Below are 12393 nucleotides of genomic sequence, written 5' to 3' on the forward strand. Positions count from 1 at the left end.
TGTATGAATTAGTATACTTAAGAACAACTAAAATGTCTAAGTACAAAATAAAAATCTGTCAGTTCTGCTTACTTAAACTTTGAGGCAACCGAGTTTTACCAACTTATTCGGGTTTACTTAAAACTTAAAATGTTCACGTAACCTCAATGTGAACATTTTTATAAGTATAATCGTAGCCTGCTATAACAAGCTACTTAAGAAAATGCTAACTTGTTAATTTGCTAACTTGTTCATGCTAAATGAGTGCCTAAATATAAAGCGTTTGACACACTTGCTCTCAAACCAAACCACATGCACCATGCACAAGCACCCTGATGGTAACTCGCCAAAACAGAAACTCTTCTACATTAGCAGAACAAAACATCACTACTAAATCTCCCACGTAATCTTGCACACAAAAAAACATTATATTACATTTAATTTTAGCATTTACTCTCCCTTTCAAGTGCCATGGGGAAAGCATGCTGGGAAATAGAAATCCCAGCCAGGTTTCAGTTAAACCTAAGTTTGTCTAAATTAAAAGAAATAATTTCATAAAACTCAAAACAATGAAACTGTTCAATTTACTTAAAATGTATCCGTTCTGTCTTTCTTTTCACATTCAAATTAGACCAGCCTACCTTTTCATGTAACTGACTTAAAAAATGATGACCAGTCTTGAAGAAAAAAAATGAGATGACTAAATTGTAAGATATAGTCTAAGCAGTTTATGCAACTGGCCCTGGTCTGTGTCAGTGCTGCTGACTTTATTAAAGTGACTTTATTATATTAAAGTGGGACATAAAACTGATTGAATGCTGAAACACGGTCAAAATAGAGTGGAAATGGAGCATCCAGGTGTACAATTAGAAGTATTTTGACTACGTTTTGGACGTATGTATGTAACCATCACATCTAGGCCATTGATTTAGATCTTGAAAATATCTAATAAGTCTAATAATAATAATAATAATAATAATAATAATATGGACTAATAAGTCCATAGTACAAAATAAAAGTTGAATGCCACCACATAACATCATAATTAACATCAAAACCATAATAACCATTAAACCATTGTTATGACATAGGCCTAACTAACATTAGCCTATTGTGACAGAGTCTTTTGTAATAAATTCCAACTGTAAAAAATTTCAGAATGTATGGCTGTTATTAATATCTCAATAAGCGCTTTTTTTGTGTGAGTATTATTTAGGAGGAAACTGTGGTTGATTTTTTGCTACAAGCTGGAGTGACTATCGGGCACCAGTTCAGTTCATGTGGAAGTTCCTACTTACAAGTTTGGAAATCGCAATTGTGACAAACGTGGTTGTGGTCAATAGTTCTCTTTCTTTTTCACTTTCATAGTAGACGGTAAGGATTTTAGCCTTACTGTAACACACAGAAGAGCAAAGGTCGACGATTCGACAGTTTGTTTGTTTTTTATTATTATAACTATTACTATTATTATTGTTATAGCGTTCTCGTGCGGCCACAGAGGATGATGGGAAATGTAGGCTAGTTTATTCACAAGCTAAAATGAGAGAGTAGTTTCACAGCAGAGCCGACTCTTCACAGGTGAGGTTCTGACCGCTGATTGGCTGAAAGGATACAATGGGCTTGGCGATAGATCGCTGTACATGAAGGTGACTTAACAAAACGTCAGCGGGAGAAACTTCCCTGTCAGTTTTGCTGTCTGGATAACCTTAACAAAACGGAAACAGGGCAGATTTAGCTGTTAAATGATCATATAGGCGGAGAAAATACAGGGAGTCCAGTAAGTTACCAAAAAAAAAAGGACGCGGTAAGATGCTGAAAGTGATTTTATGGTGATGGAAACGCACCTGTCGAGGTTCGTGGAGCGGGTCCGCTGTCTGTCCGATCATGACAGCAATGGACACCAACTCATCTCCACCGAGTTCAGCGTAAGTCCTAAACTTTATACCTCCTTTTTTAGTTAAATATATAATTGACAATGCTTCATATTCCTTACCGGATGAAATCAGTTCAAATAAACGGACACACAGTATCATAGGTTTAGCCTACTATGTTTTTGGATATCGTCATGATATGTAGCCTAAATTTGGTAAAACCACACTTGTCAAATTGTCATTATTCTTTGTGTAACGTTTGGCTTGAAAAACGTGATTGTGTTATTTTTATGGGTAGGCTACCATATAAAATGTGTAAAGTAGGCTACTATAGTCAGTGTTTTGAACCATACTATAGTAAATATACTACAGTGTACCTCAGTATTTACTATAGTTTAACAATTGACCATAGTTAATACTACAGTATGCTGTAGTATAAATTAACAAAGTGTAGTAAATACTACAATATACAACAATTTACTGTAGAATATTTAGTAGTATGGTTCAAAAACACTATAGTATTTACTAGAGTAATTTTGCTATAGTATTTTTTCATGGTGATATTATGGTACAGTGATGGTAATACCATACTTTGGTACATGCTACATGTCACCCTCAAGTAATTTTTTTTTTTTTTTTACCATGGTACAATGGTATTACCATAGTACTTTGTAAGTGAAGTGCTGTAACTGTAATGTGTGGATACCATGGTAAATGAATATGGAAGTCATTCATTGTGTTCATTGTGTATATCAAAGTACCACCACTGTATCATTGCATTGCATGTTGTTTAGGCATTACACCATGGTTATGCCATGTATTTTCAGGATACAATTTGAACCTTGGAGTACCACGAGTAAATACCATGGTATATGATTATGGTAATCAAAAGTTCCATGGAATTACCATCACATACTGAATCATCACTAAACCTATATGTTTTTTGTAAATATCGATATATGGACATTTCTAACTACATGAATGTGCTTTTGTTTTTAATTTTATTACTAATTTTATGAGTGAAAGTTAGTTTTGCTGTAGTGTTAAATATCTTTTATGCAACCACTTATATACATCTTTCTTTGCAAATGAGTTAATGACTGCATGCTAGATAAAAAACATTTCCGTTTGTATCTGTAAACAGAGGTGAAAGATCTAACTGCTGATTCCACTCAAGCTTTTTTCCTTTGAGAAGCTTAAAGGTGCAGTGTGTAATATTTACGAGGATCTATTGACAGAAATGCAATATAATATACATAACTATGTTTTCAGTGGTGTATAAAGACTTTACATAATGTACCGTTGTGTTTTTATTACCTTAGAATGAGCCGTTTCTATCTACATACACCGCGGGTCCCTTACTGTGAAAACACCATTTTGCGCCGTCATGTTTCTACAGTAGCCCTAAAGGGACAAACTTCAATACAGAGCAGAGGTTCTCTCAAAGTTATGAACGTTCTTCCAGTAAGAACCGAACTGTTCTTAACTAGCTGTGTGCATTCAGTTATGTGGTCCTAGCCTTCTCAAAACATTGCCACAACTAAACGTTATTTATACATTCTTTCAGAAAGTTTAGAGGACATTCAAAAGCATCGTTCCCATAATGTTAGCAAAATGATCAGGTTGAACTTTTCCTTAAAGCCACAATATGTAATTGTTCACCGCTAGGGGTGGCTTATTCAAAACAAAGGCGTAGCTTGATGACGTCTTGATTTCGCTGAGCTTATGCCGCAGACGAGCACTTCCGCTTCTTCCGCTCATGCGTATGTGGGGTTATGCAGCGTCGTTTTATCATATTAGATACATTTGAGTGCGTTGAAAGTTATGTTATAATGCTACTCTGTGCGTGTATGAGACACTTGGTCACACTGAAGTGAGCTAGATCATATTAGACATGGTAAAACACGGTACTCGCGGCAAACACCAGATTTAAACAATAAGACTAACTATGTCGATGAATGTATCCAACCAGTTGCTCAACTCTCTAATAAAACACATAATATATTAAAGCGTCTTTGGTGTTTCCATGGTTTCTACATAATAAAAACGAAATCGAGGGTTAATTTGTCATTGATAGGCGACGCACGGACACGATCCATGTCCTGGTTAAAATTGCTTATTCCTCTGGATTTAAGCATTCTTGGAAACATTTGGGAAAATACACAAGTCAACAAAATATATAAAATTGTTCTAGTGGGTTTTGTATATTTTAATCCAAAAATCTTACATATTGTGCCTTTAATGTTTTCTCTACCGTTCGCAAAACCAAGAAATTTTCAAATTCCTGAGAACATTCAGAAATGTTTTCATAACTTAATAGGAACATTAGCTGGGAAGAGGATTGTGCTTGCATTTAGTGCACTTTACATACTACACACCCTATATAATACTGGACAATTAACTCTCCTGTTTAGATGTGAGAGCCTGAACATTATATACAATAGCCTGCATTTTATATATGAGAGAGAGAGACAGCGAGAGAGAGAGAGAGAGAGAGAGAGAGAGAGAGCGCTTCAAATAGGATGTTTAAGACAGTGAACTTTAATAATGTAAAATCATGATTTTCTTACACGTAACGAGAGATTCGCTGTTACATTCTAGTGTGGTTAAAACGAGACCAACGTTTTACAGAAGTATCTGTTGCTTTTTTGACTCATTTGGCTGCATTGGTGAGAGTAAGAGGGCATTTGTGAGAAGCGCAAACTACAGTTCCTCATTGAGTTTCTCAGTTATTAACTTCGGGCAGCATTCAGAGATGGAAGATGAAGCGCAAAAAAAAAAAATATACACTTGCGACTAAGTGTTTGTGGTAAAGGGGACAGAAATATTTTGTGATGCTCTGTGGCTTCTTTGACAAAGACACAACCAAGAGCACTGTGTTGAAAATAACGCATGTGAGATGATCCCTTCTGCTTTTAGGGGGTGGAAGTAAAACCGAGAGCAGTTTTAGTCATAAGTGTGGCTGCCTCTGTTTACAGATATTCATTACCTGTTTGTTTGCCTGAGATGAGTTGAAGGATTTCCACTAGCAACTCCTAGGCCCGTTTCACACATACTCCATTTGCAGGGCATATATGATGCCCATGTTAACAGGATAGAGCATTCACACTGCACATGGATGCTGCAGATTGCAGGATCGGTGCTGTGAAGCAGTGCACAATGGCAACTTGCTGCTTCCACACACTGCATACGATCTGGATACACACTGCATACGGATCATGTGTGAAAACGGGAATGCATGAACAGATCAAAAGTATACTTTTAATGCAATGCAAATCACTTTGCATAAAACGCATCTGCCAAAAGCATGAACTGTATATGAGGGCTGCACAATTAATCATATTTCTAATCGTGATTACAATTACGGATGCCACAATTATGTCATCGTTTCAAGGCGCCACTTGCATTATTCTGCATGCTTTAAGATGCATTTTTTTCTTTCTTTCTACATGTTAAGGATATTTTTCCCATTGTTTTAATTTTAGTTTTAGTATAACATTATAATACCATGCGTATTTGTACTATTTTATTATTTAAAAAAAGAAATTAAACCAATGTATAGTTGACATTTGAGGCTTAATGCTATAGAAAAAATGTTCAGCTTATTTTCATATAATAATATATAGCATGCAGTTGCTTCAAACAATGGCATAAAGCTATTCAAAACATCATTCAATGTAAATTGTGATAATCGTAATTAATAATCGCAATACAATTTCATGGGAATAATCGACACGTATGATTTTTTTCATAATTGTGCAGCCCCACTGTAAATGCATAAAGTTAATGTTACACTTGAGGTTTCAGGTCAAGATAGCATAGCATTAATTTGGGTTTAACCCAAATTAAATCTTGAATATTTTTTACAAACCACATCCACCCTGAAAAACAAAAGACCCTTTTTCATGGCTTGTATGAGGTGTTTAGAGGAATCCACCATAGCATAATAAGCAACAGGACGCCACCTTGTGGTCAGATGGTGCGACCCACCAACATGCTACTAAAATGAGTCTCGTACCTGTTTCCCCCTCATAAAATTTTGATCTCATACCCGTGTGTTTTCTCTTTCCTTTTTCAGATGATACGACAGAAAAGTGGATCACTGAAAGAGGATTTTGGCCTGACCACTGCTGCTGGAGAAATCAAAGAAAATGCGAAGAAAAACCGCTATAGGGATATTCTTCCCTGTACGTACTCTTATCACAGGAAGTTTCTTTTAATTATAGTAAAGGTATTTCTAGGTAAAACAGTTTATCTAATTAAATCTAATTATCAGTTGTTAACTGATAACATGGGCATAACCTTTATTGTTTTTACAACATCAACATTTTAGGTTAAAAGTGCAATTAAATTAGTCCTGCAGTGAGACTGATATATAAAAAAAAAGACTGATATCAAAAAGGCTGCCTGCATAATTTTACAATAAATATGTTGTCAGGGCTTAACAATAATGATTTTTCTGCTGGCCCAGTCAGACCAATATTTTCACTGGTCCCTCCACAAACTATATTAAATTTATTTCCAGGCGTGCGTGTGTGTGTATTTATATTTTTCATTAAACATTACTTTTTTTAACAGTTTGCTATAGTGTATTATGTTTTAAGCAATAATAATTAATAATAAATTATACAACCTCAATATAACTCCATGACACATATACATTCATAAACACACTTTTACAGAAAATCGATGGCATATATGTGCAATCCATTTTACTGGTGCTAAGACTAACACATTTTGTGTGTTAATATTAGTGCTGGGGAAAAATTAATTGTGATTAATCGCAAAATCCAAAATAAAAGTTTGTGTTTACATAATATAAGTGTGTGTACTGTGTATAATTATTATGTATATATAAATACACACACATGCTCATATATATATATATATAAGAAAAATGTTATATATACAGTATATACGTACAAATATTCCTTAAATATATATGTATAATATTAACACATGTATGTGTGTGTATTTATATATAAACACATGTAAACACAAACTTTTATTTTGAATGCGATTAATCACGATTCATTTTACATACATTTACAATATTAATAAATTACATACTTTAATATCCTATCAGCATCTGACAGTGAGCTCAGATTTCATCAGCTTTGAAATAAATATTTGTGATTCACAGTTTCTCTCAGTATGACAGAATAAATCACCAAAGTTATTTTACATCATTCTCTGTCACATCTGTCCAAACATGCCTCATGTAGTTACAGTACTGTTTTTTAAGCATTGCAATGCCAAAAACATGTCATAATATTTCATAATTGAGTCTCCACAATGTGTTGCCTGATGAGTTACTCACACTGATGAGAGGCAAAATGTGCAAATCCCTTGTTTTTATTTTCTTTCTTTTTTTTTGTATTCCAGATGATCAGACCAGAGTCTGTCTAACTCCAACCATATCTGAATATGAGTCTGATTATATTAATGCCAGCTTCATTAAGGTACTGCAGCATTTTAACTTCTGATCAGGAGCACCATGCTCTTTTTTTAGTGATTTAGGCGAAATAAAATGTGACCAAAAAAAGCTTTTTAAGAACGTAGTAGTTCGTTTTATACTGTATGTGTAGGATATGTATGTGTCACATTGCTGTTGTGGAAGTCCAGATATTTTTTGAAGCATAAATAGATAGAAAGAAAATCTCTTTTTGTTGTATTATTATAATATTCCATATTTTTCCCCACTAGGGAGCTGCTAAGAACAAGATGTATATCGCCACCCAAGGCCCTTTGAGCAGCACAGTCGTTGATTTCTGGCGTATGATTTGGCAACACAATGTAAAGGTGATGTACAGGTCTATAATTATGCATTATATCTTCAATGCATAATTGTATTGCTTTTGAACTATTTTAAAGTCTGGACTTTTTTTTGTTAGGTCATAATCATGGCTTGTAAAGAGATTGAGTTGGGGAAGGTACTGTTTATATTTCCTTGGTCGTTGTCATACTCTTTTCATTTTCTTGGCATTTGCTGTTTTAACAACCTCTCTGTTGTTTAGAAAAAATGTGAAGTTTACTGGTCGTCAACCACAGACACGTCCACTTTCGGTCCTTTTACTGTCTCAAGTGTAAGTGTTTTCTGTGCTCCTCAACAATGAACATTGTGTGCAATACAGGATGCTAATCTTTCACAACAGTTCCTTTTGATGTTATCTCCATGCTTCATGAAAGTTTTGTCAGCGGTTTGATGCAAAGTGTAGTTTGCAAGGCCCCACAATAGGAAGTTCTTCTGATTACTGTAATTTTTGTCCTTAGTTTGAAGAGTTGCGACCAAATGAGGAAGTCATTGTTCGGACGTTGGTGGTAAAATATTGTGATGTAAGTGATGTCTCTAGTGTGTCATTAGCAGATCTGATATAGATCTGATGTAATGGTATTGATATACACTGCCCGGCCAGAAAAAAAATCTCTGTTTGGATTTAAATAGGCAAATGCTTAAGAGTCTATGATTGGATCATTATTGCAGTGATTATTATGTTTCTAGTATGTTATGTTTGGCAGCAGTTCTTCTAACCCTTATTGATGGAGTGTGTAGCTTTTCATTTCTTAAACAAGACACATCAGTTAACAATAACAATAAATGTGATGATGTTTTTTCCATCAGGCGGTGCATAATTGTTTTGGTCAAGATCTTGTATTGACAATGCAGAAAATGCTCTTCTTATTTAGTTTTTCAGTCCAAATATAAAAATCAAATCAAGATGCATTTACTAGATAAGTAAAATGACATAAGATATTTTTTCTTGTTTTCTGGAGGAAAAAAATCAAAATGAAGTGAGTTTTTTTGCTTAAAACAAGCTAAATTATCTGCCAATGGGGTAAAAAAATAATAATCCTATTTCTGTTTGGGACAGAAACAAGATTTCAATCAGAAACAAGATTATTTTTCTTACCCCATTGGCAGATAATTTAGCTGTTTTAAGCAAAAACTCACTTCATTTAGATTTCCCCCCCAGTAAACTAGAAAAAATATCTTATGTAATTTTACTTATCTAGTAAATGCATCTTGATTTAAGAATTTTTAGATATTTGGACTGGAAACAAGAAAAATACTAAATAAGAAGAGCATTTTTTTGCAGTGCAGAAAAGTAGTAAAGACATTGTTAAAATAGCCCATGTGACTACAGTGGTTCAACCTGAGTGTTATGAAGCAACAAGAATGCATTTTGTGCACAAAAATAACAACTTTATTCAACAATTCTGTTCATGTGAGCACCACAACACAGGCGTGTGATGCTGACGCAGGAGCTGGCCAATAATGAGCCGGTGTTCTGACAGCGCTGCACTGTGTTTACAATGTGAACAGCGTCAGAGACTGACATGGAAGAAAATTGTTGAATAAAGTCGTTATTTTGGTCACACTGATTATTTTAAAGGAACGCTCCACTTTTTTTTAAATATAGGCTCATTTTCCAAACAGTTGAGTTTTACCATTTTCGAATCCATTCAGATCGGGCAGTAGCACTTTTAGCATAGCTTAGCATAGATCATTGAATCTGATTAGACCGTTAGCATCTCGCTCAAAAATGACCAAAGAGTTTAGAGATTTTTCCTATTTAAAACTTGACTCTTCTGTAGTTACATCGTGTACTAAGACCAACGGAAAATGAAAAGTTGTGATTTTCTAGGCTGAAATGGCAAGGAACTATACTCTCATTCCTGCATAATAATCAAGTTTGAGCCATCCCATGAGTGCAGCAGCGCAATGATATTACACAGCGCCTGAAAATAGGCTAACTTCCGTCAACATAACCAACGTGTTCACCGGCTTGCACAGCGTGCTGGTGACTATTTTCAGGCTCTGCATAATATCATGTGTGAAAATGATTCTTCATGCTCTCTCCCAACCATTCTTTCACAATCTGAGCCTGATGAATCTTGACATTGTCATCCTGGAATATGGTCATGATGTGTCTTCCTACATGGTTGTTTAAGAAGTGAAAAGCTACACACTCCATCAGTAAGGTTTAGAAGAACTGTTGCTAAACATGTAACATGCTAGAAACATAATAATCACTGCAATAATGATCCAATCATAGACTCTTAAAGGGATAGTTCACCCAAAAATGAAAATCCTGTCATCATTTACTCACCCTCATGTTGTTCCCTCAAGTTTCTTTGTTCTGCTGAACACAAAGGAAGATATTTTGAAGAATGTGTGTAACCAAGCAGATAGAGCAACCATTGACTACCATAGTAGGGAAAAAAATACAATGGTAGTCAATGGTTGCTCTATCTGCTTTATTACAAACATTCTTCAAAATATCTTCTTTTGTGTTCAGCAGAACAAAGAAACTCATACAGGTTTGGAATAACACGAGGGTGAGTAAATGATGACAGGATTTTCCTTTTTGGGTGAACTATCCCTTTAAGCATTTGTCTATTTAAATCCAAACAGAGACTTTTTCTTTGGCCGGTCAGTTGAGAGAGTTTTACAGTGAACTGTTTCTTTAAAGAAGTGTTTCTATTTAAAGAACATGTGTCAAACCACAAAATTGCAGTCATTTTGAGTGTCTTGTAAAACACTGTTTACTCTGAAATGGTTCCAAACAAGCAACCACTATAACCATCTCAGTGTGTAATGTTACCTATTTTAGCTCATTTCAAACATTGTAATTTGTTGTAGAAACCGTAATCCATTCAGAGGTCAAAACTCGCCATCTTTTTCCACACAGGAAACTCGTAAAATGTCTCATTTCCAGTATACTGCCTGGCCGGACCACGGAATTCCAGACATGCCGGATGGCATTCTGGGTATGATGGAGTTGGCTCGCCAAAAACAGGGCAACCAGACGGACCCTATAGTGATCCACTGCAGGTCTGTATCACACACACACACAGCCATCTCTGTGTTTTTCTGTGCCTCTGACAAATGACCCATCTGTCCATGAAAATTCATCAGGTCGAATCCGTCCGTGTTGTTAGGGTGCAGCAGGGGCCGGCCTGTGTTCCTCTGGTTCCATGCATTTTAATGGCACCATTTAAATGAAGTGAGACATGTTAAATATTCAGCACCTGATGTGGCGCTGGAAAAGCCAGACTTCAGCACAGATTCACTCATTACCCTCTCTCTATATACATGAGAGAGGCTTTGTCCCACAATATGGCTCATAATTCCCCCCGTGACCCTCTGAACCGAGACTCGGGGGAGAATGGATCATATGATATGGAAATGTGACGGCTTCTCTTGCTTTACAGTGCCGGCTGCGGTAGAACCGGGGTCATTTGTGCTGTGGACTTTGTCAATGATCTACTACTGACTGAGGTATAACATCATAACCAACACAAATGTATATGTATGTACAGTGCTTGAAGGTGACACATACAGTATATATATATATATATTAGGGCTGGGACACAAATTTCACAATTCGATTCGATTTCGATTTGATTTTCAATTCAATTCAATATCGATTATTGTGGATATGTATCAGGTATAATACATTTTCTCAAGGAAAACTAATTTCTGAACTAATGTTGTAAACTATGGGAGTCAGTTGATACTACATTAGCCTACTAATATTGAAGGTAAAAATTTACTGATTTGTATACAAACACTTAAATGACACTAAATTATGTTTTTTTTATATAATAATAAAGTTATAATATTAACTTTACAATTACATAATCATAATTCTACTCAAATTATTTTTTTTGAAATATAAACATTTAAAGGGTTAGTTCACCCAAAAATGAAAATTCTGTCATTAATTACTCACCCTCATGTCGTTCGACACCTGTAAGACCTCCGTTCATCTTCGGAACACAAATGAAGATATTTTTGTTGAAAGCTGATGGCTGAGAAAGGCTTCAGAAAGGCCTCCATTGGCATTCAGTACATTTACACTCCCAAGACCCATAAAAGGCACTTAAAACGTTGTTACAAAGTCCATCTCACCACAGTGACTCTACAATAATTTTACGAAGCGACGACAATAGTTTTTGTGCGCAAAAAAAAAATATTAAAAAAACGCCTTTATCCAACTTGTTCTTGTCTTCCGTGTGTGCCTCCACGACGCATGCGCGACAATATGACGCAGATCCGGCGTTCGGACACATGACCCAGAAGCGATTTGTTTACGAGCAGAGGAAGACGCGCGTGTCTAAGCTGTTTAATTCTACATTGATCATGCTTTAGGTCTCGGCACACACAGGGTACCCGCGGGATCTTAAAAAGTCTTAAATGTCTTTAAATTCAAAATCAAAATTTTAAGGCCTTAAAAGCCTTAAATTCGCGGAAGTATTGAGTTCTAGGTCTTAAATAATTTTAAACGGGTCTTAATTTTCCTACGTCCATGTAACGCTACCTCTTGCTCATTGAAATGCTCCCGCAGTGTTTTAGAGAGCGTGTGTGTGTCTGTGTGTGTGTTGTTGTTAGTTGGTTTTTTCAGCCAATCCGCTTTCGTGTTATTGGCGCGAGTCTCTTTCGGATTGTACCACAGACTAGAGCCCTGCGCGGGACTGTTTTCTTCATCCCGCTCCCGCCCGCACCCGCCGAATTTCTGACCATTACCGCCCGCTCCCG

The 12393-nt window shown here is 35.8% G+C and overlaps 1 protein-coding gene across 2 annotated transcripts in view; it reads left to right on the forward strand.

The window, feature by feature from the left end:
- Positions 1–1218: 1218 nt before the first annotated feature.
- ptpn18 (protein tyrosine phosphatase non-receptor type 18) overlaps positions 1219–12393 on the forward strand; it is a 44176-nt gene continuing 33001 nt past the window's right edge. The window contains exons 1-9 of one of the 2 annotated variants that reach the window (XM_079826267.1): positions 1219–1904; positions 5929–6037; positions 7236–7312; positions 7557–7652; positions 7745–7783; positions 7868–7936; positions 8124–8186; positions 10544–10686; positions 11067–11133. In XM_079826267.1, coding sequence (XP_079682393.1) covers positions 1806–1904; positions 5929–6037; positions 7236–7312; positions 7557–7652; positions 7745–7783; positions 7868–7936; positions 8124–8186; positions 10544–10686; positions 11067–11133 — 762 coding nt within the window. In that variant the 5' untranslated portion in view covers positions 1219–1805. The remainder of the gene's footprint in view (positions 1905–5928; positions 6038–7235; positions 7313–7556; positions 7653–7744; positions 7784–7867; positions 7937–8123; positions 8187–10543; positions 10687–11066; positions 11134–12393) is intronic. The other variant, XM_079826268.1, reaches the window with a different exon arrangement.

Source organism: Gobio gobio, assembly GCF_949357685.1.
Source record: "Gobio gobio genome assembly, chromosome: 10".
Classification (NCBI taxonomy): domain Eukaryota; kingdom Metazoa; phylum Chordata; class Actinopteri; order Cypriniformes; family Gobionidae; genus Gobio; species Gobio gobio.